Below are 26177 nucleotides of genomic sequence, written 5' to 3'. Positions count from 1 at the left end.
CAGGGAAAAACCTGACTCAGAAAGGGCATGTGGACACGGTCAGTCCAGAGAGACTGGGGTCGGGGCCGGAGCGGGGCCGGAGCAGACGGAGCAGGGGAGAGAGTCTTACTAATCCCTTCGGACCCTCAGAGGGGGAGAATACGGCGTCACCCTCGAGCTAATCTTGTCTCTGATCAGCCCTGAAGCAGAAAGGCAGTAGTGTTAGGGGGTGATGGAAGGGGGAGAGAAGGGGAAAGGACGTGACCCGAAGTCTTAAGCTCAGCAAGCATTGACAGAGCACCCACATGGATCAGTCCTGTGCCGGGGAGACTGAAAAGGAGACGGTATCACTGTGCTCTGGGGGTGCCCAGACAGTCTAGGAGGAGGAAAGAGCTTATTCTCGTCACCTGAGGGGATGGAAGAGAGGATGAGCCAGGGAAGGCCATCCAGGCAGGCCCACAGCATGAGCAAAGGTGTGAAGGCAGGAACGAGCCTCTCACCCTCCTCCTCCTCCTCCTCTTCTCCTGGGGGCCCTGATGCTTTCATTCTCCATTCTTGGCTTTTCCCTGTCCTATTTTCCCTGTATTGTTTCCTTCTTTTTTTCCCACTCCCAGAGCCCCCAGATTTTGGTAGGGCAACCTCCCCTCTTCCCCCTTCCCCCTTTCTCCTTCCCTTCCCTCTGCCACATCCGTATCCCTCAAAGCCCCTCCTGCTCCTGCCTCTGCCTCCCATGGCCATGCCCAGTGGGCTAATCTCCCTCTTTCTGGTCTCTTTGGCTTGGGCACCTGTCCTCTCACCGGAATCCTTAAGATTCGGATAAACCGAGAAGTAAGTATATCCTCTCTCCCTCTCTCTCTCTCTGTCTCTCTCTCTCTCTCTTTCTCCTCTCTCTCTCTCTTTCTGTCTCTCTCTCTCTCTCTCTCTCTCTCTCTCTCTCTCTCTCTCTCTCTCACACACACACACACACACACACACACACACACACACACACACACACACTCTGTCTGAGACTCTCTTTTCCTTCCCTTCCTCCTGTCCACCAGTGCCGACTGTCCCCATTTCAGTGCTTGGCCCAGACCCTGGTGATCCCTGAGTTCACTCTTTTCACTGAAAGCCAAACCATCCACCCATCGGCCGCCTTCTCCTTTGTGCTTCCAGAACACTGGGAAGGGGAGGGGGCCGGAGTGTGTGTGGGACAGTCTTGGCAATGGACACCAGGCAAGGCCAGGCCCTCATCTTAACTCAGTCTCTGCCTTCTCGACCAGTAACCCGAATGCCCTTCACCCTTTGGCCACATCCCTCTCTGCCCCCGGGTCCTCCTGTGACTCGCTACGGGGAGTCCGCTGGAGTAGATGAGCATTGGGTTCATAGTCAGGGCCTTGAGTTCTGGTTCCCAGCCTGCTGACTGTGTGACTTTGGATAAGGCGCTTCTCTTTTTGGAACTGCCTTTTCTCCTCTTTAAAACGAGACAATTGTCAGAGGTTCCCTCCAGTTCTGAGAGTCCTATAGTGCTGTGTACACCTGCAGGGTGTCCCAAAAGTACTGCACTAAGACTTGTGGGATGCTAGGGGTGTAGGGTGATGGAGGGAGGCAACGCTAAACTGTACACAAGAATCCCTGTGGACCACATATTGACTTAAAAAAAGTCATTTAGGTTCTATTGTATTTATTTTCTATTTATTGTCTTTATTTTTGAAGTTCTGTCTTATTTATTTTGTTAAGTATCTCCCAGTTACATTTTAATCTGGTTCAGGAGTACTCTGGGCAGCCTGTAGGACACCTCTGGTGTAGGGAACTCCCAGAGGAGGAAGTTCCTCCTGGGAGATGGTTTTGCCACTTGCTGGTTGAGAGTTGGGGCAGGGAGGAGTTAATGCTTGATGTGCCCACTATGTGTTAGAGGGGGGACTCATATCTAGGTCTCCTTGACTTCTGGTACTGGCTCTATCCTATGCATTGCTGCATCCCTGGTTAAATAGAGATGCAGAACGTAACCCCATCTCCTCCGACCTCTGAAAGATTAGGAATTGTGGGGAAGGGAGGGCAGGAGTGGCCAGGGGGAGCTTGGCCATTACTCAGGACCAGGGAGAGGGGCCAACCATCAATGGACATCATTCCCATGGTGAACAGAACAGGAGAAAAAGGACTTGATTTACATTGGGGGAGGATCTACATTAGATATTAGTAAGAACTTCCTCCCTGGGATGGTTGTTAAGATGTCATCACTAAAGGAGGTTTCTTGGGCAGCTTATAGGAATAGGGTCATGAAGCGTTGAACAGAGACATCCCTAGAGCCAGAGAATGATTGTGCTTTAGGCCAGAGGCGTCCCTGACTCTCCCTGCAGTGAGGGACTGATGGATTTAGAAATACGTCTCTGTGGCTTGCACTCCCAGGTTATAGGCTGATTGATCCTGTTTCCAAGGCAGCAGTGGGGCAAAGTTCTTTGAGTCTCGGAATATATTGACCCCTGGATGAGATGGGCTTATCATGGACCAGAGAGAGGGGGGAAAGGGCTTGGGGCCCTGGGGAACTAGGGGTTAGTCCTTTGAGAACTTTGAATATTTGGGGACATCTTATCTTGAGGGTCATCCTGACTAGATGGCTTCTTTGGGATTGGAGTCAGAAGTGGTGCTTTCCTTGATGTTCTGACAGTATCTCCTTCTGTTCCAGGGCTACCACAGATCAAACCACTTCATAGCTACTCAAGGTACCCAGGCTCTCCTTTGGTTGTGTGTCTCTACTATCCTGTCCTGTCCCTTCTCCTCTCTTTCTTTCCTTCCTTATCTTACCATCTTTTCTTTCTGCCTCTCTTTTTGCTATGTCTGTGAATCCCTCTCTTCTACTCTGTCTCTCTCTTACCCCATCATGTTTGTAGTCCCAGAAACTGGAGTCCCCTGGCAGAGAGTCCCTCTCCTGTCCTCCCTATCTCCATCTTTCACTAGACATAGAGAGAAAAAACCAAGCCTTCTCCCCGCCAGGTCTCCCAGTCTGGGTTGCCATGGGCCCCCGCTGTCTGTTACTCCTTGGTCCTGCCTGTGTCGGTCCAGTCCTGGACTAGGGCTGTGGGGTGGGAAGGTCAGGGGTCCCATGAGGCCAGGCCCTGGGAGCTTAGGCCTTTGGATTTAAGGCCTGAGGGAAAAGGCCCAAGGCCCCTCCTGTCCATCCAGTGCCTTCTGGCTCCCACTCTCCTTGGGGCCTTCTCCACATTCTTCCCCCCTTCCCAGGACCCAGACAGGAGATGGTGTACGACTTCTGGAGAATGGTGTGGCAGGAACACTGCTCCAGCATCGTCATGATCACCAAGCTGGTGGAAGTGGGACGGGTAAGGGGGCAAAAAGGCAGCTCCAGGGACCCTGCAGGATGGGGAACCTCAGAGAAGGGATTGGGAAGTCAAGAAGGAGGTTTGCGACAGTGAGGGGAAGAGGAGGGAAATTCAAATTTAGGGAAAATATGAAGATAATAGAAAGAGTGAATTTTTAGTTCCAGTACTTGAGGGTAAATCTTAATTATTCTCTGTATGATTTTGGGCAAGTCACTTAATCCTTATTGTCCTTAGACTTAGGGTCAGAAATGCTTGAGTTCTAAATCTGTCTCAGAGGTTTACTAGCTTTGTGGTCCTTATCAAGTTAGCATCCTTGGCTGTAAAATGGGATAATGATTGCATCCACCTTACAATGGTGGTGTGAGGATCAGTGAGATAATATTTGAAAAGTGATTTGCAAACCTTCAAATGCACGCTAGCCACATAATAATTATAATTATAGTTCTAAGGCAAAAGGGGAATAGGAATGAAGGAGGTTTGGACCACAGCCCATTAAGGTCAGTGGAAGGCACTGGGAATATTTAGTCTGGAGAAGGAAGGTCAGGAGGCTGGATGGGGAGACACGATCATTGTCTTTTGTCAGTGAGATGAGATGCGTTCTGTCTGATCCCAGAAGACAACTAACTAGGAAAAGTATCTGTTGTGTTTTTGTTGGGGAATAGTTTTGGAAAGACTGTATTTAGGCTTGATATTGGGAATAAGTTCCTAATAATCAGAGATGTTCAAAAGTATCTTGGGAAACAGAATTGTCCAGTGGTTGGGGATGTTTTAGAGAGGATTTTAGGCTGAGTCTAAATGGCGAGGTCCCTCTGGGGTGGGGTTGGGCAGGGAGTAAAGGGGAAATGGATTCTGAGCAAGGTGAGGGGAATGAGGGCAAGGGAGGCTGGGAAGGTGAAGGATGAGGGAGGGGAGGGGGAATCATGTCAGATCCTGTTGGTCTCTAGGTGAAGTGTTCCCGCTACTGGCCTGATGACTCAGAAATGTATGGAGATATCAAGATCACTCTGATGAAAACAGAGACCCTGGCAGAGTATGCAGTCCGCACTTTTGCCATGGAGAGGGTGAGCCGGCCCTTTTGTAATCCTGCCTGTTGGGGAATCGGAAATCTGGCGTGTGGAAGGGGGATTCAAGGAGGGAACCAGAGCCCACCCCCGGCAGAACCCATCCAGTCCCCATGTTAGTTTTCAGGTTGCCACCTCTGCCAACTCTTTCTTGTGCCCTCAAGGCCCCAGTAATGGGATATTAAGGCATGTCCACCACTTGCTCTCCATTCTTTGTGACTCCCCAGGCCCAGGCTCTCAGTCCCTCTCATTTCTGATTGCAGTGACTACCACATGGTCTCTCTGCCTCCAATCTTTCTCTTTGTGTGCCCTGCAAATAAGACCTGATCCTTGATGTCGGGACTTCAGGCTTGAGCAAGGGCCCTAACCTGTGTTCTGTCATATTTAAAAAATGATTAAAAATAAATGATTTCTTTTATAACCTGGAATATATTCATATACACCTATATGTACATACACACATACATATACACATACACATTATATATATATATCTATATCTATATATATATACATATATACATAGATACAAACAGGTCAAAAACTTTTGGTCTTGTGGTTTATTAAGATGAGTTTATAAATCTGACTTTATATATATTATATATATATATACACACACACACACATAGCATATACATATATACACATACACACACATATATATTTATATACTTTGAAAAAACATCATTCCAAGTAGGCTCACAGACTGGCCAAGGGGTCCAGACCATACAAACAGGTCAAGAACCTTTGGGCTTATGGTTTGTTGAGATTATAAATAGGCAGAACAAGGCAGTATATAGGAGATGGAGACAAAGTGCCAGCAGGGGGGCACTCACGGAGAAGGGGGAGACGGCAGCTAGCAGAGGTGGCGGGGGGAAGGCTTCCTGGAAGAAGGGCCACGGTAGCTGGGCTGTGAAGCTGGGTGGAAAGCGGAGGCAGACTCTGCTGAGCCAAGGGCTTTCCCCACAGAGGGGCTACTCGGCCCGCCACGAGGTGCAGCAGTTCCATTTCACTGCGTGGCCGGAGCACGGCGTCCCTTACCACGCCACAGGCCTTCTGGCCTTCATCCGCCGCGTCAAAGCCTCCACTCCCCCGGATGCTGGGCCCATCGTCATCCATTGCAGGTAGCGGCAGGGTGGGCTGGGGGACGGGACTGGGGGGAGGTCCTAGAACAGCCTCCTGGGAGCCTCCTGCTAGAATACATGTGGGCGTTGCCTGTGTGTGATTTTGCTGGGAGACAAGGTCAGCTCCGTGAGGGCAGGGAGGGTCTGCTTTTGTTTCTGTGCATAGAATGAGGTCTTGGTAAATGCCTCTGGGCAAACTTTTGCCCTTTGCTCTTTGGTTTTGATCTCCCAGAAGCCTTGGGACAGTAGCTTTATGGGGTAGAAGGGGGATCCTAGGAAGGTGGGGGTGCCGGGAGGGTCTGGGTAGCCGTGTCCCAAAGACCAGCCCCCACTCCTTGTCCCGTCCCGGAGGGGGCCAGGAAGCTCCCCTCGGCTCCCAGCTCTAGGAGGCCTCCGTCCCTCCCCGCTCCTCCCCTTCCTGGCTCCCCTGCCCGCGGCCTGAGGCAGGACGTGGCTGGCTGTGTCCCCAGTGCAGGCACGGGCCGGACGGGCTGCTACATTGTTCTCGACGTGATGCTGGACATGGCTGAATGTGAGGGGGTCGTAGACATCTACAACTGTGTGAAGACGCTCTGCTCTCGCCGAGTCAACATGATCCAGACGGAGGTATGTGGGCTTGTGCGTGTGAGCTAGTGAGTGGTGGGGCAGGGGGGCTTGTCCAGCTCTGACCAGCGCCCCCAGGAGCCTCTCAGGCCACTCAGAGGGGCCCCCGATGGCCTCTGCCTTGTAGATGCGCTAGTCAGCTCATCAGTGAGCAATTATTAAGCACTTATTGTGTGCTACATGCTATGGAATGAAAATAAAGCAATCCCTTCCCTCAAGGAGCTCACTCATCATCCTATCACTCTATGTTTCTTTCTTCTTTTTTTCATACCAAAGAGCATAGAACTTTATTTTATTTTTTTAATTAAGACTTTACTTACAAAACATATGCATGGGTAATTTTTCAGCATTGACCTTTGCAAAACATTCTGTTCCAACTTTTCCCCTCCTTCCCTCCACCCCCTCCCCCAGATGGCAGGTAGTCCCACACATGTCAAATATGTTAAAATATATGTTAAATCCAATATATGTATACACATTTATACAATTATCTTGCTACACAAGAAAAATCGGATCAAGAAAGAAAAAAAAACTGTCTCCATATTTCTAGACAGAATTTTGGGACCTGCCCATGCTATGTTGGGCTGACCCAATCTAGAATGATGGAGAAGAGGCTGGGCAAGCTTTAACCTCCCTGGTCTGCACCATCTCCACCCTCCCTTAGGAACAATATGTCTTCATCCATGATGCAATCCTGGAGGCCTGCCTGTGTGGGGAAACTACTATCCCTGTCAGCGAATTCAAGGCCACCTATAAGGAGATGATCCGAATTGACCCGCAGAGCAACTCCTCCCAGCTGAGGGATGAATTTCAGGTACGTGGCGTGTGTCTTGTGAGCCTGGATGTGGGTGGGGAATGAGTGGGAGGAATTATAGAATTAGACGCTGGGACAGGCCCCTGGACAGGAAGCATTGGGTGAGTGGCTCATTTGGGAATCCTTAAGAAGGGGAGAGATAGCCCAGCCCTTTGATTGCAATCCCCCTCCCCACAATTCTGGGCTGGTTGGTACATGAAATGGAGGACAGATGAACTGGAAGCCTCAGAAATCTCTTGTGACCCTGTGAGTGGGTCAGGAGGAATAGGGTAGCATTCGGGTCTCGGGGACATTCCCAGCTGGCCGAGCAGCCCCTCACCCCAAACTTGTTCCCCTAGCCTTCTGGGTCCCTTACTCCCCCCCTCAGGCAGCCTAGATTATTTATGTTATACAGTGGGTTACGGAGCTGGGTGGGATTAGGTGGGAAGCACGGGGCTGGGGACACTCGAGGAGAACTCCTAAGATTTTCTTTGGGTTTCCCTTCAATAGGGGAAGGACTGAAGGGTCGGGAAGTGTGTGTTCTAGGTCTGGCTCTTTGTTAGGTTGCTTTGTGATGTCGGGTGTTATCAGCCTTCCGTTTCTTCATTTGAAAAAGGGAAAAGCATTCTGGAAGAACCAAGGAATGCTGCTTCAGGCCCTCCTTCTCTGCCCTCTTGCAGACCCTTAATTCAGTGACACCCCCGTTAGATGTGGAGGAATGCAGCATCGCCCTCCTGCCCAGGAACCGGGAGAAGAACAGAAGCATGGATGTCCTGCCTCCTGACCGCTGCCTGCCCTTCCTCATCTCCACCGATGGAGACCCCAACAACTACATCAACGCAGCTTTAACTGATGTAAGAAGACCAGAAGGCACTGGGAGGGAAGGGGGGGTGGTCCTGGGACTTTCCTCTGAACCACAGAATTCCTGCAGTCTAGGCCTGGACCTTTCTCTCTCTCTCTCTTTTTTTTCTCTTACCCTTGAAGCTCTTGATTCTGCCCCTTTACAACATTTCCATGCCCTTCAATTGTCCGGGCATTTAGGACAGAGTATGGTTATAATCTGCTATTGATATGAAAGCAATCTGGGGGTCATAGTGAACTGCAAGTCACTGCCAGCTATGTGATATAGAACTGAAAAAGCTAACTCAGTCCTTAGCTGTGGTGGTTGATCCTGTATGGATCCAGGATAGCAGATATGACATTCTTTTTGTAAAAACAACTATGTGGTACAGTGAATAGAGTGCTGGGCTTGGAATCAGGAAGATCTGAGTTCAAATTTGGCTTCAGGTACTTATTAGCTGTGTGATCCTGAGTGAATCATTTCTCCCCTGTCTGCCTCGGTATCCTCAACTGTAAAATGGGGAGCATCTACCTCTCATGGTTGTTATGAGGATAAAATGAGATAATATTTGTAAAGTGTTTTGCAAATCTTAAAGCATTACACAAATGCGTACTATGAGGATGAAGACGAAGATGACGATGATGATGGTTTGCCCTGGTCTGGCCAAATATGGAATATTGTGCTTTGTCCCAGAGATCACATTTTAAGAAGGATGGTAATTATCTCGTATAGTTTTCAGAGAAGAGCAAGCAGGGAGATCAGGTCAGATGAGGATAAGCTGGAGGGGATGGGGGAGAGATGAAAAGGTTTAGTGGGATTACAATAGCTGCCTTCACGTATCGAGGGGTGTCTCTCTTTCTTCTTGGCCCCCGAAGACAGAATTGGAAGCAATGCAGGCAAAGTTCAGAGAGAGAGGTTCAGACTACACAAAGGAAAGCATTCTTACTCATTACAAGCATCCACAAATGCGTTACCTTTGGAACTAGAGCCGTCTCCTTCACTGGAGATTTTCTAGTAGAAATGTATAAGGAAAGAGAAGTAAGAGCAGGTAACAGTAGATGAATGCAAATCTCAGAGCAGTGTGAGAAGGGCCAAGGTTGACAATGAGGTTAGTGAAGAGAGCTCAGACAGATGAAAAGATGGGACTTCACATCTGTATTGGGGAAAAATGGAGAATCGATGAAGAGCTAACAAGGAGGGGGACAATGATAACCTGTCGTAATAGAGAGAAGCTTCTCGATTTGGATTTTGCTTCTGTTTTTTCTGTCAAGGAGAAGGAACTTTGGACCTGAAAGGGCTTGCTAGTCGGAGATTTATGCCCAAGTAAGTAACAAGATGGTGCACACCCAATTGCCTTTGAGGAGTTTGAGTTCAGGCCAGGTAAAGTCTCAGGGACTGAAAGAACTGGCTGGTGCAATTGTTGAGTGAGAATGATTTTGGAAAAATTACAGACAGTGGGAGAGATATCACAAGATCAGAAAAGGAGAGATATTGTCTCAATATTCAAAAAAAGGGAAGAGACTGACCTTTGATTACTGGAAAAAATTCTAGAATATATAATTGTATATTCAAGATATGCTTTGTAGACATCTAGAAAAGGAAACAGTAATGATTAATGATTGCTGAGAGCCAGCATGCTTTCATTAGCAATGAGTTACGTCACACTTAACCTGTATATTATATTCTGATGTGATTACTGGTATATCAGGAATATGCTGTAGATATGGTTAATCTATTTGACAATGACAATTTGATCAAAAAAATTAACGAGACAGCACTAGACAACGAAAATATCATGGGCTCTGGAATCCAGAGGATTTGAATTCCAATTCTACCTCTGATAATTACCAGCTCCGTTGAGCCTGTCTAGTTGCTTAAATTCTATGGGTTTCAGCTTCTTCATCTACAGAATGAGGGGGGTTAGAAAGTCGATTACCTTCCAGTTCTCAATCTGTAGTGCCATGTTTCTTATGATTCTTTTGTGGAAGAGGTTGAGAAATGTGCAATTAGATTTACTCCGAACTGGTTAAGTGACTGGACTAAAAGAATTATGGTTCTAGGTCAGCTTGCAAGCCTCCTTTAGAGTGCCCTGTGTGTTTTTGCTTGGTGCTATACTATTTAACATTTTTATCAATACCTTGAAAAAAGGTATAGGGTTAAGGAGTGGACCTGTGATTTCTTTGATAGAAGAATCTTCCAGATGAGGAAACTCCATTAGTGCAGATTGGCACCTTCTATTCAACTTACAGTATTTTAAACATTTCTTTTTTTTTATGACTATAGTTTACTTTTCCCAGTTATGTGTAAAACAATTTTTAAATTTATTTTTAAGACTTTGAATTCCAAATTCTCTCTTTCTAACTCCCCACCTCTCACCTCCCTTTGATAAGGTACATGTGAGATGCAGAATATTTCTATTAAAGTCATTCAATTTATAGTCTTTTTTATTTTTGCAGAGGCTTTTAGGCTAAGTGACTTGCCCAAGGTCACACAGCTAGAAATGTTAAATGTCTGAGGTTAAATTTGAACTCAGACCCTCCTGACTTCAGGGCTGGTGCTCAATCCATTGCGCCACCTAGCTGCCCCTCAATTTATAGTCTTTTAAAAAAACTTTAATAGTATTTTATTTTTCCAAATATGTGTAAAGATAGTTTTCAACATTCATTTTTGTAAGACTGTCCTAAATTTTTCTCCTTCCCTTCCTTCCTTCTCCTCTTTCCAAGATAGCAGGCAATCTGATATAGGTTAAATATGTGCGATTCTTTCAAAAATCTTTTCATATTTATCATGTTGCACAAGAAAAATCAGACCAAAAAAGAAAAACATCAAGAAAGAAAACAAATAAACAAATAGATACGATGCTTTGATTTACATTCAGTCTCCATAGTTCTTACTTTGGATGAGACTGGTATTTTCCATCCTAAGTCTATTAGAATTGCGTTGAATAATTGCATTGTTGAGAAGAGCCAAGTCCATCACATCAACTATAGTCGTAAGAGAATTGTCTGGGTCTATGAAAGGTTTAAATGCCTTGCCCAGCTAAGTAAATGCATGAGGTGAGATTAGAACATGGAAAGATGCCCTCCAGGTCCAGTGCTTTACGCACTATGGTGCCACCTGGCTGCCTTGTTGTTTTGTTGTTTTCTGTAAATAATTGCAGATGGCTCACGATTGAGAGGTACAGTTGGGATACTGGATGCCACAGTCAGAGTCCAAAACATCTTTAGAGATGAGAACATTGGGCCAAGTTCCTTTTTTTTTTTTAATATATTTTAATCTATTTCATTAAATATGTCCCAATTACTTGTGCACATTTTTTAGCATTTTTTTAAAAAAAATTCTGAGATTCAAATTCTCTCCCTTTCTTCTTTTCCTTTTTTAGAAAGGCTAAGTTTCTTTTCTTTTTTTCTTTCTTTCTTTCTTTCTTTCTTTCTTTCTTTCTTTCTTTCTTTCTTTCTTTCTTTCTTTCTTTCTTTCTTCCTTTCTTCCCTTCTTTCTTTCTTTCTTTCTTTCTTGTTTGTTTTTTTTTTTTTTTTTACTTTTTTGCTGAGTCAATTGGGGTGTTAAGTGATTTGCCCAGGGTCACACAGCCAGGAAGTGTTAAGTGTCTGAGGTCAAATTTGAACTCAGGACCTCTCAAGGCTGGTGCTGTATCCACTATACCAATTATCTGCCCATGGATAAATTTCTTAAGATGAAATTTAATAGACAAAAGTCCCAGCTTTACCATTTGGCTAGAAGGATTTGCTTTATAAGTACAAATTAGGTTAGACATTAATTTGTCTGAAAAAAGATCTGGTGGTTTCAGTGGAATACAAGCTAATTTTGAGTCAGTGATGTGATTGGCAGCTAGGAAAGCTCATGCAGTTTTGGCCTGCATTGGTAGGTACTGCATCCAGGGATCAAATCTTGCTATTCTTTACTCTGATTCCACTACATCTGGAGTCCCGTGTTCAGTTTTGGGCATAATGAGGATACTGACAAGCTTGAAAGTGTCCAGGAAGAAGGATTCCATGATGGCAATGATAAGAGTAGTCAGTATTTACATAATGTTTTAATATTTGCAAAGCACATTACAGATATTATCTCATTTGATACTCATGGTAACTCTGGGAGGAGGGTACAATTATTTCTCTCATTTTGCAGATGAGGAAATTGAGCAGGATGATAACTTCTTTTGAGTCACATAGCCAGTAAATCTCAGAGTTCAGAATGGAAATTGGGTCTTCCTGATTCCATGTCTTATGCTCTACCCATTGCACCACCTAGTCGTCTACATGACTGAGGAAATTAGATAGGGTCAGTCTGAAGAGGAAGAGGATTAGGGGGCTGTGATTATTACCTTCAAGTGTTTGAGGGGCTATCATATGGAAGAGAGAATGTGCTTGTTTGACTTGTTCCTGCATAGATAAAGCTAAGAACAACGGATTGAACATATAAAGAGGTTATTTTCAGCTTGACATGAGAGCTGCCCCAAAGTGGTACTGGGCCCCTAGGAAGGCAGGGAGTCCCTTTATTGAAGGTCTTTTGGCAGAAGTTGGATGATAACTTATTAAGTATATTATAGAGGGAATCCTTGTTCAGGAAAGGGATGGATGAGATGGCCTCTGGGATCCTAGCTAACTCAGATTATGTGATTCGATGTATGCATCAAAGAGGAATCAGGGCTACGTGGTCATCATAGGAGTGTGTGTGTGTGTGTGTGTGTGTGTGTGTGTGTGTGTATGTGTGTGTGTGTCCAGGGAGGACACTGAGCTTTTGGGCTTGTGGGTAGGGAGCCTGGCTTCTCCCCTGGCTGCCTGGTTGTCCTGAGCCCCAGTTCTGGGTCGTCCTTTGGGTTCTAGAACCAGAAGCTTGGAGCCTTCAGTGTTAAGCCAAGGGCCAAGTTTCCCATGGAGCTGGACAAGCCTGGAACAAAAGCTTATTTGATAGGTCTCACTCCTTCCAATCTGATAGGTTCCAATCCTGCCTGAATTGTACTACTAAAGTCCAGAATCTGAGTCTTGCTCATGATCCATTTAGGAACCTCTCTGAGTTCTGGGAATCAGTCTCCTCTGGTGCCCGGAGGCAGACCTGGGAGGCCAGACTGCCAAAGTGGATTGACCCCAACTTTGAATGCCTTGCTCTGGGCCAGCAGACCCTCATAGATCTTCAAGAAGAGTCCCTTCTTAGACTCCAAGCCCAGGCATTCTGGAGTCTGGGATTGGTTGGAGGAGGTGGCCAGGCTGCAGGCAAACAGTGCTTTGAGAAGGGATATACTGATGACGGTCAGCGCTGGGGTTCATGTGGTTGTTGAGGATTAGGGGAGGCTTGGGAATGGGGCAGGGGAACCACTAAAGACATTCACAGGAAGAGAAGCTTCCGGAGTAAAGGAGACTGTGAGTGAATTTGGGAGTTTGAGGGAGGGAAGAGAAAGGGAAGAAAAAGATGGAAAAACTAAGTTGGTTTTGAGGTTGGTATGACTGAGAGATGAGAGGCTAGTTTCTTGGATCTCTCAGTTTCCTTGACTTGTCTTCTGCTTTTGCTTGTTTCTCCTTCTTAGGGAAATTTCAGCCCTGTTTCATCTTGTATCTCAAAGAAATTGTTGTCATTTTGTAAATAATTAGGTGCTGATTACAGCAAGCAGGGCTCTTCTAGACTAGACTGGGCCAGGTTCAGCTTTGTAGAGAATAGATTTCCCAGTCTATCCTCTCTGGTCTGCACCTAAAGGCTATTCACTCCTTTACATCCAGAATGGGAATACACCTGGGCTTCAGTCCGCCAGGCCAGAGTGGGGAGCCTGGAATCCATTTCCAGTCCACCTTCCCCTTCCCCACCAACCCATCCTAGGTCACTGTAGGCCTAGCTTTGGACTTTGCCTAATCTGGTGGGCTAGGAGACCATTCCCACGTTCTACCTTTAGGGATAGTTCTTTTGGAAAACTGAGCTAGTTCCCTCTTGGATCAAGTTCCATGTCACTGAAAATAAATCTCTGTTCCTGGTTTCCTCTTGGACTTCAGAGAATTTCCAATTTAGTCAGCTGGCTTGGAATACAGTTTCAAGTGATGGGAAAACCCAGTTTCTCCCATGGACACACATGGAAAGTTATCCCCATCCCCACTCCTGTCCTAGAGTTGTGGTTTGACATGAAATCATTAATTGAGAAAATTCAGATTGGTTACATTCAAGTTCAGCACAGATGGGTCATGGACTCTATACTCATGCTTGGGGGGGAGAGGGGGAGGGAAGCACGGGCTTCAAATTCTTCCAAGGTCTCCTACCTTTCCGAAACTTGAAGCCTTCTTCAAATATTTGAAAGGCTGTCACATGGAAGAAGGAAAACATTCATTTGGCATGGCCCCTGTGAGCAGAACTCACAGCAACGGATAGAAGTAACAAAGAGGCAAACAGAAGAAAAAACACCCTAACAGTTAGAACCATTCAGTACTCTATTTGGTAGACCAAGACATATGGTGTCTATTGTAACTTACTGGGTGGAGTGTAGGAACAGGAGAGCTCTGCCTTTGTGTAGTAGGTAGGACCCAGATCTCCTGATGGCTGGCTCTGTGATCCTTTCAATTCCTCCTTTTCTTCCCACCACTGTTCTTTCTGGCACCCCTCCTCCTCTATTTCTTACCCTCTTAAGGGCTGGGAGCTCTTCCAGATTAAAACAACAATCCTACTCCCCACTCTGCTAGCAGATTTCACAGATGGGGCTGGGTCTTTTAGAATAACAATAGCTGGCATTTATACAGCACTTGGAGGTTTGCAAAGTTCTTTACAATTATTGCCTCATTTTCTTCACAACAACCCTGGGATGTAGGTGTGTTATTATTCTCATTTTATAGACAAGGAATTGAGGCAGAGATTAAGTGACTTGCCTAGGTCACACATATAGTAAATATCTGAAGCTAAATTTGAACTCAGTATCTGGAAAGAACCCTCAACTAAATCTATGTGATCATAGATTCAGAATTGTAGTGTCATTCAGGTCAATCCCCTCATTTTGTAGATGAAGACATTGAAACAAAGCGAGATTAAGGTCATGCAAGTGGGATTTGAATACAGATCTTTTTAACTCCAAGACCAGTGTCTCACCTACTATGACATGCTGCCCTTGGTCATTCCAAAAGGTTCCCCATGAACTTACCTGTCCATAGTGCTAGCCAGGGAACCATCTCTGGAACTTCACAGACTCAGAGTCCCTCTCTAGCCATGGGCACAAAGCTGATGGAAGGCTGTAGGAGTTGACATCTCAGCAGATTGCTCAGGCTTTGAAATAGAAGAGACTGGGGTGATTGTTGGGTCCACCAAAGAAAATTACTTGGAAATCTGGACAGTATTATTTCAACTATACTCCTAATTTTGTCAGCATCAAATGGCAAAGAGTTGCTTAGAAGACCTCCTAAAGGTGAGCAAGAACCTTAAAAAAGAAAACTGTATGTTCAGTTGAATTAATAATAGTGATAATAACCAGCATCAACACTTATTACCCTATAAATACATATCTAATGAAACTAGGAAACTTGAAGAATAGCTCCTTTTAAATTTCCTTAGGTGTTGAGGAAGATGAGAAAAAAGTGTTATTTTACAGCTGGTAATGGATCTTTCCCCAGTACTTGTTAGAATATGAAACTGAACTAAATGTCAGATGTTGAACTAAACTGAATTAAAGGTGTTATCACATCATGACTTTTGCCCAGTAAAAGAAATTGGTGGTGGGAAAGCTCAATTAATGAAACATTTTGTAACCAGGTCAAGAGAAGGAGCATCCATATCTGAACTTTTTGAGACATGAATTCCTCCTTTTTATACTTCAAGTTTAGATCATTTGGACCTAGCCTATTGCTCTGGACACACAAAATGTTTAATAAATGTTTTTGAATTGGATGGAATACAGGGGACTAGAAGGTAGGTGACTTTTAATGATTTTGCTGGTATTTGTATAAGCTAAAAAAGTACTGATAATGATGATGATAATTATCTCTTGAGCAATGGACAACAAGCAATAAAATGGGATAGTAACAAATTTAAGATCCCATATTTGGGTTCAAAAAAATCAATGAATCATCAAAGCCACGGTGGAAGAAATATCAGTAGCATTCATATGGTAATGCTTAGAAGAACCAAGGAAATTTAACCTGGCGAGAAAAAGACTAACAAGAGACATGATAGCTATCCTTAAATTGTTGTGTGACAAAGGGTGCCATTTTGTACATTATTGCCACGGGTAGAACAAGGGGTATAGAAAAGAATGATTTGAAATCATTTATTGCTGTCCAATAATAGAGTGGTCTGCTTCATGTAATAGTGAGCCTTCTAATCATGAAGGGTTCATGTAGACAAGTGAGATAATTACTTGTGAGGGATTATGTTGAATGAATTCCTTGTAGGGTGAGATGTTGTGGTTAGAGTGTGTTCTCTGTGTTAAGAAGCTAGGATTAGATTACCTCTGAGCTGCCTGAGAATCTATGTTCTAAGAGCCCTTCACACTCTGAAATTCTATATCCTGTGTTCTAAGGTCTTTTCTAGATTAGAAATTCAGTGTTCTAAGATTCTGTGTTGTAAGGAACCTTCTGCCTCCAATATTTTGATTTGCCTTAGCCCTGACATTCCATATTCTAATATTCTGTGTTCTAAGATTCTTTTTAGATCTGAAATTTGGTATTCTTAAATCCTCTGTTCCAAGATCCCGTCTACTTCTAAAGTTCCAGGTTCTAAAGTCCATCTCAGCCCTGACATTCTGTGTTATAAGGTTCCTTCCAGATCTAATGTCTATGCTTCAATGCCCCTTAAAATTCCAACACTCTGTGTTCTAAGGTTTCTCCCAGTTCTGAGATTCTTTGGTCCCCTTGGGGCTGGGCCATGTGGCTTCTCTTTATGACTTCTGTGCTGACAAGGACAATCTACTACTCAATGAGACCTTGATGCTTCCTATATGTAAAAATGGGGCCGATGCCAGGCAGAACAATCAAGCTTTGCGTCATAGCTGGCCTGGAGTGAGCACCTTTAGGCTGAGAAGGAGGAAATGCATATTCATTTTGAGGCAGTGGGCTAATGGAAGGGTCTTGGACCTCTTCTTCCCTTGCAGAGTTACACCCAGAGTGCAGCCTTCATTGTCACCCTGCATCCACTGCAGAGCACAACCCCTGACTTCTGGCGCCTGGTCTACGACTATGGCTGCACTTCCATCGTCATGCTCAATCAGCTGAATCAGTCCAATTCTGCCTGGGTGAGTGTGTCTGTGGGGAGGGAATGATGAACTTACCAAGTGTCAAACCACTAGTAGTTGTAGGAGTCAGCACTTGAACCCATCCTTCTGATTGCCAGTCTGTTGGTCTTTTTGTTGCCTTACACCACCTACTTTTCTCTGACTGTAGAGGTTAGGATTTCTCAGCTGAGTCTAAGGAAGAGTGGGTATTTATTGGTTTTAGGGTTCTTAAAGGCCCTATGGAGAGGAGGAGAGCTTTGGGTTCTGCAAGAAGTTAAGTTGGGCTTTTAGGACAGAACTGGACTCAAACTAGGGGGCACCTGCTTCTCCTCCCCTATTCCTAGTGGGATCAATGTGAAATGAGGGCACAACCCTCATACCAGTCCATGGGCATCAGCCCTTACTCTGGCTCAGTAGCATTCCAGAACTTTGGATTTGGGGATGTGCCAGATGTGTGAGGAGAGCTTTTGAACAAAGGGAAGGACCTTAGGACATAGAATATTCAGCTTTTACCCACCAACACTAAAAGGATTGGGAAAAAAACCTCCTGTGGTTAACACATGTAGTCCTATTAACAAATTCATAACTAGGGTTCAATGATCAGGGCTTTTCCCAGGGCTGAAACCTAGAGGGAGTGTTGACAACTTTTTTAGTCCTTTAGAAATGTAGAATTCATTTAGCTTAGCATCTTATTAGCAAGGATAATTAGTTAATGTTTTTTTCCTGTTATTTATAATAAGGGCTGATTTTTTAGGTAGGAAAGGAAGTATATATTTAGAAATTAAGGTGCTATAAAGCAAAAAAGATATCAATAAAAATAAAAAAGCCTTAATTCTTTAAAGTGAGACTCTTATCAGAGGGGGCTTTACTCACTACGTGGGAAAACTCTGGAGTAGCTACTTCTCTGCTGCATCCTACTCTGTTCTCCCTCCCTAGTGCTTTCCCCAGAAATGTCCTTACCCTGTCCTAAATTCTTCACCATTTTCCCAAATGCACTGAGGGCATTCAGTATCACTTGCGGGGTGCAAAGGCTGTTGGTTATGGCTCTGTTCATTAACTCCAATGGAAAATAGGCTTTATATACAATTAAGTTCATGGGCTTTTAACAGATAGCAGAGGAGACTTCATTAACTGAGGGATTTTATGAGTTTTCAGTTCACGGTGGCCTCTAGGCAGATGGAGTAATCTGGTCATAGCTTTCCAGGGCATGTGCTCTGCTTCTCTTGACCATTGATCCCACTAGGAATAGGGGAGGGATCACAGAAGTGGGTGCCCCTTAGTCTACAGAATTAGGCCTCCAGTCCTAATGTGCTGATGTGCTAAGATGGACTCCAGGTAGACTTAGAAAGTCTGGCCTGGGAGCCAGAAGACCAGCTTCAAACCGAGGCTCTGATTGTAACTGGCTAGGAAACCAGTCACTTCCTCCCTTTAGTAAAGGGTGAGGATTGGGTTTTTTGAGAGGGGAATCAGAGAACTTTTTATTTATAACTTTCATTTCCCCCTATTCATCTGTGAGCTTTTTAAAAGCAGAGATTGTCTTCTGCCATTAAAAAAAATCCCCAAAACTTAGCACAATGCCTGGTATATAATAGGCACATAATGTGTGCTTGTTAGCCAACTAACTGACTGCTGGAAAGGATGCATCAGTAATCTTATCTCCCTGCATTTCAAAAAATTAAAAATATTATTATTCCTATCTTTTGTTTTTTTCTGGCACATTGTTTCCATACATATCTTACTGCTCAGAGAGCTATTTCTTATGATAAAGAATAAAAAAAGGAGGGAAAACAATTCAGGAAAGCTTATACCTTGACTGAGTTTGATGGTCTATTCAATGTTCTACACCCCACCTCTTCAAGGAAAGGAGGGACAATCTGTGGACAGTTCCATGTGTTTGTGCAAGGCTCACAGGTTGGCTTCTGTCTGTACACAGGTGGTGGGGAGAGTCTGTGTGAGAGAGCAGTGGGCTGTAGCAGTGATCAGTGTGCCCATGGGGCATTGTGTACCTGGCTTGTGTGTCTGTTGTGTTTGTGTGTGTGTCTGTGTGTGCGTGTGTGCAGGTGTGAGTCACTGTGGGGGGGTGGTGAGGACCTCACTTCCAATCTGACTGCCCCCCCCCCCAGCCCTGTCCCCAGTACTGGCCGGAGCCCGGTCGCCAGCAGTACGGCCCCATGGACGTGGAGTTTGTGTCTGGCATGGCAGACGATGACCTCATCGCTCGCCTCTTCCGAGTTCAGAACCTCACTCGGGTAAGTGTGTCAGTGGGGTGTGTGTGTGCATGCATACAAGCAGGACTTAATTATCAACTAATTAAACTGAGAGTCATTAGTATTCTGGCTCCACAGATTGAATTTCCTTGTGATTATCATAAATACACTCGTGTCCTGGCTGCTGGATTGGGGTTCTCTCTTCCCCAAGTCCTCTCGTGGCTCCCGTTTCCATGTCACTCATATGCCCCTGTCCCCTTCCTGGGATGTCCCTCTCCCCCTCCTCTTCTGCCTTCAGTGCCCCCACCTCCCTCTGCTCCCAGTGCCTGGGGCTATCAATGGCCTCTTGTCTTCCCCACTTTTAATGGCTCTCCATCCTCCTGTTCTCCAATCCCCTGCCCTGCTCCTTGTGTCCTATTGTCCCACGAGGCTAAAGATCTCCTATCTTGATGCTGAGGTCTCCTTATTCTCTTGACCTCTGCGTCCCCTAGACCTGATGTCTTTTCATTCTTACCTTTAATTTCTCTCATCTCCCTGTCCCGCACATCACTCAGGTCCTGATGGTCTCCATCCTCTTCCCCTCGGTGCCTTATACCCCAGTGTTCTCCCTGATTCTGGGGTTCCCCATTTTCCTGCCTACAATGTCCCTTTATCAGTGATGTCCCTTTAATTCTGGGTTCCCTCATCCTCCTACCTACAATGTCTCCTTATCACTTATACTCCATTCCCTGGTCCTCACTGTCCTTTGATTCTGGGGTTCCCTATCTCCTGCCTACAATGTCCCCTCATCAGTAATCCTCCATCTCCTAGTCCTCACTGTCTCTTTGATTCTGGGGTTCCCCATCTTCCTGCCTCCAGTGTCCCCTCATCAGTGATGTTCTATCCCGTGGTCCTCACTATCCCTTTGATTCTGGGGTTCCCCATCTTCCTGCCTCCAGTGTCCCCTTATCAGTGATGTTCTATCCCGTGGTCCTCACTATCCCTTTGATTCTGGGGTTCCCCATTTTCCTACCTACAATGTCCCCTCATCAGTGATGTTCTATCCCGTGGTCCTCACTATCCCTTTGATTCTGGGGTTCCCCATCTTCCTACCTACAATATCCCCTCATCAGTGATGTTCTATCCCGTGGTCCTCACTATCCCTTTGATTCTGAGGTTCCCCCATTCCTCTGTCATGGATGCTCCCCGTCCGTCTGCCCCCTCGTTCCTCCCTGATCCCTGCCCTTGCCCTCCTTAGCTGCAGGAAGGACATCTGCTGGTTCGGCACTTCCAGTTTCTGCGCTGGTCCGCATACCGGGACACACCGGACTCCAAGAAGGCCTTCCTGCACTTGCTGGCCGAGGTGGAGAAGTGGCAGGCCGAGAGTGGGGAGGGGCGGACCATCGTGCATTGCCTGTGAGTGACCTGAGGGCGGAAGAGGGCTGGGCACTGAAAGCCAGGGACATGCGGAGGCATGGTGGGCACTGGATCCAGGATGGCACCTGTAGAGGTCATGGCCGGGCCTTAGGATGCCCCTGTGGGGCCATGAGAAGTCTTAGAGCAGGGGACCTGGGGCCGAGCCCTCTGCCACTGTTGTCTCTTGGACTTGGTTTCCTCATCTGCAAAATAAGGGGCCGGACAAGCTGGCCTCTGGGGTCCTTTCTGGCTCCAAGTTTCAGACACAGAGAAATCATGTGTCAGGCTCTTCTGTTCGGCTGAGCCAACAAAAATGTTTCCCCCACAGTATGTGCTGACCTCTTCAACCACTCGCTCCCCCTGCTCAGTCCCAGCTCAGCTGGGATGCTGTATCAGCCTCTTTTACAGCAACGCCTGTCTAACGGCACTGAGGGGGGCAGAGGGAGGTTCACAGAGGCAGAGATGCCAGGTTACCACGGGGTAGATACTTGGAGATTCCTTCCATGGGGCTCTAAATCCTTGAGAATTCCCTACTTCCCCTGAAGCAAGAATGCTTACCCTGAGATCCAGACCAAGATTTCAGAGGGTCTGTGAATTTGGAGGGGAAAGCAAGTCCAGCTTTATTTTCATTAAATCTAAATAAAATGTAGCACTTCTTTCAACTAAAAACCTCCATTATCTTCTGGGAAGGGTCCTGTAGCTTCACCTGAGTTGGGGCAGGACACAATGAAAGGTGAAGAAAATCTCTATCTGGGGAATCATCTTTGTAGCACAGGTAGGACAGGTTCTCAGTTAGCTAAGGACGGGGCCTTAGAGAAAGAGGGGCTATAGACAATCCCTGGGACATTCTGGAGATGGAGCTGAGGAGTGAGCAGGACCCAGAGATGTACAGATATACCTGCTACTTGTTGATTGTCTTCCAGAAAACATTTATGAAACATAAATGTTTTTATGAAGCACCTACTATGTGTCAAGCACTTTGCTAAATACTGTAGATACAAAATGAAAAACGAAAGTCTCTGTCCTAAAGTTGCTTATAGTCGTCTACTACTACTACTACTACTACTACTACTACTACTACTACTACTACTACTACTACACACACACACAGAGCTGATCTGTGATTTTATTGATGTTAGCATCTCCTGGTACGGAACTTACTCTACCAATTAATTCTTCCATTGATTATTTGTCCTGCCAATGGCTTATTTGTCCTAGCTGTTTACATGTAATTTTTCCAAAGACTGAACTCCTTGATACAGAAACTGCCTTTGCCTTCCTTTCTATTCCCCATGCTTAGCACATAGTAGGAGTTTAATAAATATTTATTGACTGATTGATTCACTGACCATTGCAGATGGGCATCTGTTCTGCACTGAAAACTTAGCTGATTTCCTCAGGGTTACGTGACCACATGGGTCTTCCCGACTTCAGTGTCAGCAGCTTTGTTCACTATACCATTCTGCCTTTACACATATAAATAAATGAAAGACAATTAGAAGAAAGGGGAGGGCTGACGGTGGTGAGGGAAGCTGATGATTGGGGAGGGAGGACATTGCAGGTGGGGGGCTTGCAAGCCTTTATCTATGTGGATCTTTTCCTTTCTGTGACTCTCTGAGATTTCTGGTCAGCTCTGTTTCTCCATTTCTTGTTTCTGGCTTTGGGTGAATGTCTCTAGTGGTATCTCTGCCTGTCCCTCTGGCTATCTCTGGGGATCTCCCCCTCAAAGGCTGGGTCTTCTCCCTCCTGACAGGAATGGAGGTGGTCGCAGCGGCACCTTCTGCGCCTCTACCACGGTCTTGGAGATGATCCGTTGCCACAACCTGGTGGATGTCTTTTTTGCTGCCAAGATGTTGCGCAACTACAAGCCCAACATGGTGGAAACTCTGGTGAGGGGCTTCCCAGTATCTGGTGCCCATCCCTCCTGTAGTCAGCGCTCTGTTCATCCAAGCCAAGTGTGCCATCCATATCTTGTGCCCACATACCCTCCATTCTACATCCCATAGCCTTCCATACCCAATGCCCAGAGCCTGCCCTTTCCATGAATGATGTCCTAGTACCGCGCCTAACATACCAAACACCCTTTCTACTCCATTTACCATTTACTACCTCCATCTGTTCTGGCTCTCATCTCTGCCTAATGCCGTGCTGATTCCATTCTTAATACAGCGTCCCAGGTTATAGCATCCTGTCCATTCCACGTCCCCTTGCCCATCTTTACCCCCTGCCTAACACCCTGTCCCCTTCATACCTCAGTCCTGCTCCCCTAGCCATTCTACGTGCTTCTCTATTACACACTTACCCCTTGAGGAGCCCTTCATCCACACCCTGTGCTCAACATCCCCTCTTTTTAGTCCCCACACTCCTCCATACTATAGCCATGTCCAAGCTGAGCAGCTTGTCCATTCTCTGTCTCATGCTATGCATCCTACCTGTGCCCCAAATCATGTTTATTTCATGCTCAACATCCTTTATGTAACTTGTGCCAATGCCCACCCATTTTATGTTCTACACCCAGCATCTCATCTGTGTCTAATACACAGCCCGCTTCATATCTAATATCCAACATTATATCCATTCCGTGTCCTAGGCTAGCATCCTGTGCATTCTAGCCCTGATGCCTTGGCCATTATAAATTCTATGCCAATTTTCTGTTGATTCTAAACCTAGTGCCCCCCTGCCTACAACTTATTTCATACCTGTTCTCAGTATTCCACCCATTTTATACATCTCCTCAGCCATATTCCATTTTCAGGGCCCTGTTTATTCTATCACCTGGGTTAAGTGCCCTCGCCATTCCATATCCCAGTCCAGAATCCCATCTGTGGTTAATGGCTGCTCATTCCATGCTCAGTCTCTGTCTACAATTTGTCATTAGTGCCCATCCATTTCATATTCATGTTTATACTTTATCCCATGCCCACCATCCTTTTAATTCCATACCTTGTTCTTGGTGACAATTTTATTCCATAAACTACACCCACTGCCCTACCATTCTATGTCAGCATCTAGTTCATTCCATAACCTTTGCCTGGTACTTATTATCTATTCCATTTGCCACGTCCAGTGTCCCATCCTTCCTCCAATACCCAATGTCCATTACTTTCATAGCCTATGCTCAGAGTCCAGCACCCAGAAAGACGTTCTCACACCTATGGTTAATGTCCCTGAACTTATATCTCTTCTTGGGTAGCCTCTTAAAGCTTAATGACTGAGAACTAACTCTGGATATCAGAGTTCTCCACCCTGGTCTCTTTTCCCCTGGGAGAGTGATATATTAGAGAATGGGTCTGCAGGTGGATGGGCAAGAAAGGCTCTATAACAACTCACCACCTCTTCTTCCTCCCTCTTTCCCAGGAGCAGTACCATTTCTGCTATGATGTGGCCCTGGAATATCTGGAATCATTGGAGACCAGATAGCGTGAGATGTGCTAGGTCTTGGAGGGGAGGGGGCTCATCTACCAGAGGCTGGCCCTCCCATCATCCGTCGTCCCACCTGCAAGTGAGAATCCTGGCATGAGGGGAGGACCTGGTCTCCCATTTGCCTGCCCTAGGTCACCCTGGCTCTGACACCATCCTGTCCCCTCCCCTCTTAAGCATAACCCCCATTCAGTGGCTCCTGGGGGGGAGGCCCTGTAGATAGGATATGGCACGACTCTGGCTTGGGGTTTTCTCTGTCTCACTCCTGGTATCCGGGAAAGTTGTAGGGACCAAACGGAGGTGGCTGCTGGGGATGGGCCTCCTAGCCCCACTCCCGCTCATATGGGCCTAGTAAAAGGCCTTCAGGGCTATTAGGATGGGACCACAGATCAAAGAGGGAGCTGTCTTAGTGGCATCCCAGGCTGCCTCTGTCAGACCATGGAGAGGAGAGGGGTTTGGATACCACAGCCACTTTGCCCTGAGAAAGGGCCTTTGAGCCCATGGGCAGCCTTGACAGAGAGAGTGTGGATCACCAGGAAAGCACCTTGAGGAGGTTACGGCTGTGTCCTTCAGGGTTCGGGAGGACAAAGGGAAGAAAACTGCTTTAAGACTGAATGGGTGGGACTAGGTAGTCTGGGCAGGTGCTAGGTTAAGAGGAGAGAGTCCTGACTATGACTTCCCAGTAAGGGATGCTGTGTCCGTTGGTTCTATCCATGAGGGACTTGGCAGGCTCTAATGAGTGACCACTAAGCTTTCCTTTGTGTCTGGGAGGTCTCAGCCTTTCCTCCCGGATTGCCCATCTGGCACTGATCTACCCCTTTCACCTACCCAGGCCAGTTTATCTTTTTGGGTTACTCATTTCCTGTAACCTCCAGAATGCTTTTTTATGACTCTGGGTCATGGTAATGGCCCTCTAGTCCCAAACTCTTCTCTGAACCAGATGCCAGATGCCTGAATCGGGGGGTATTGAGAGCCCCCTGACCAGATTTTCCTTACCCTAATGCCTCCAGCCCACTGTGGTCTGAGAATGAAGCTGATTCATTTCCCTCTCCTCGCTCCTCCTTCACTCAGAATTTCGTCCTCGCTGGCCTAGCCAGGCCCAGCCCAGGCGAGTGACAATCTGCAAGGCTGAGTTGTGGATCACCGTGGGGAATGGGGAGCCCATGGAGCCCTGGTGGGTGCCCACTGAGGGTAGAGGAAAATACTAGAGTTGCCAGAGCACTTGCATGTCTGGGTGATCCCAGGAGCAAGAATGCATATGTTTCTTTTCTTTTCTTTGACGGATGGGGACAAGAAAGATCTTTTTACAATGGGGCAGGCCACATCCCCATTCTGTGCCTCAGTTTTCCCATCTGTAAATTGTAGATATGACTTACTGACCTACCTCACAAGGGGCTGTGGGGAGTCACAAGCTGATGTTTGTAAATCGCTTTGTAAATAAAAGAGCTCTCTGAATGCCATGCATTGGGTCTATGTGAACCTGTCTTTCCTGCTTTATGACCCTGGGAGGTTGTGGTGGTGTGGTGGAAAAACTGCTGCATTTAGAAGTCAGGGGGTTTGGGTTCGAACCTGATTATGCTACTTAGTGACCCCTGTGATCTTGCTCTACTTGCTTCTCTGAGTCTCAAGTTTTCTCATTTGTAAAATGGCAGCGTGAATTAAATCCTACTTCCAGGCTTTAACCTATGATTTCAGTGGGGCAGGAGGAGACCAGCTGTTATCTGCCCCATAGCTAGACATTTCCCCCAATTACTAGTCCTAGAGTTCCACAGGAAGATCATCCCAGATTCCAGCTCATGGTGAGTCTTTGCCTCAGATTAGTTAAGATCCAGCCTATTGAGGACACGGTCCCTTTGAGGGCTTCAGTTGTGTCTTGACCCCTTGGAAGTGGTGTTTGCTATAGGGAAGCCCCAGTGGGGCTTTTGCCATTAATAATCCTCTCACCATGTATACTTCCTAGAAAGGGACTCCCTGGTATGGAGGGTACCTTCTACACTCACCAGTTTTTTCCCTTGGTATCTCTCTTGATAATGGTGTTACTCATTAATGAGCTGATGGTGGGGGAGAGTTGGGGCTGCCCAATGAATCCGAAGGCAATGACCACCCTCCTCTGCTGAACTGTCCCCCCATGGGCCGGCACCTCCCAACTAAGGTCTCTGCTCTGCCAGACACACAAAGAACAAGGACTGATGGAAAAGCATATTCCCAACATAGCAGGTCTGACCAGCAGATGCTGTACAGACA

At 46.2% G+C, this 26177-nt stretch overlaps 1 protein-coding gene across 1 annotated transcript in view; it reads left to right on the top strand.

The window, feature by feature from the left end:
• The window catches only part of PTPRU (protein tyrosine phosphatase receptor type U), a 116176-nt gene extending 90783 nt beyond the window's left edge, over nt 1-25393 (top strand). The window contains 13 exon segments of the mRNA XM_051987997.1: nt 790-807; nt 2648-2684; nt 3202-3299; nt 4244-4360; nt 5330-5484; nt 5955-6090; nt 6752-6901; nt 7561-7734; nt 16792-16932; nt 19035-19160; nt 20356-20513; nt 22267-22402; nt 23871-25393. Of these exon segments, the coding sequence (XP_051843957.1) occupies nt 790-807; nt 2648-2684; nt 3202-3299; nt 4244-4360; nt 5330-5484; nt 5955-6090; nt 6752-6901; nt 7561-7734; nt 16792-16932; nt 19035-19160; nt 20356-20513; nt 22267-22402; nt 23871-23933 (1509 nt within the window). The 3' untranslated portion in view covers nt 23934-25393.
• The last annotated feature ends 784 nt before the right edge of the window (nt 25394-26177 follow it).

The sequence above is a fragment of the Antechinus flavipes genome, chromosome 3 (assembly GCF_016432865.1).
Source record: "Antechinus flavipes isolate AdamAnt ecotype Samford, QLD, Australia chromosome 3, AdamAnt_v2, whole genome shotgun sequence".
In the NCBI taxonomy this organism is placed as follows: domain Eukaryota; kingdom Metazoa; phylum Chordata; class Mammalia; order Dasyuromorphia; family Dasyuridae; genus Antechinus; species Antechinus flavipes.
This window is presented reverse-complemented; position numbering and strand designations above follow the sequence as displayed.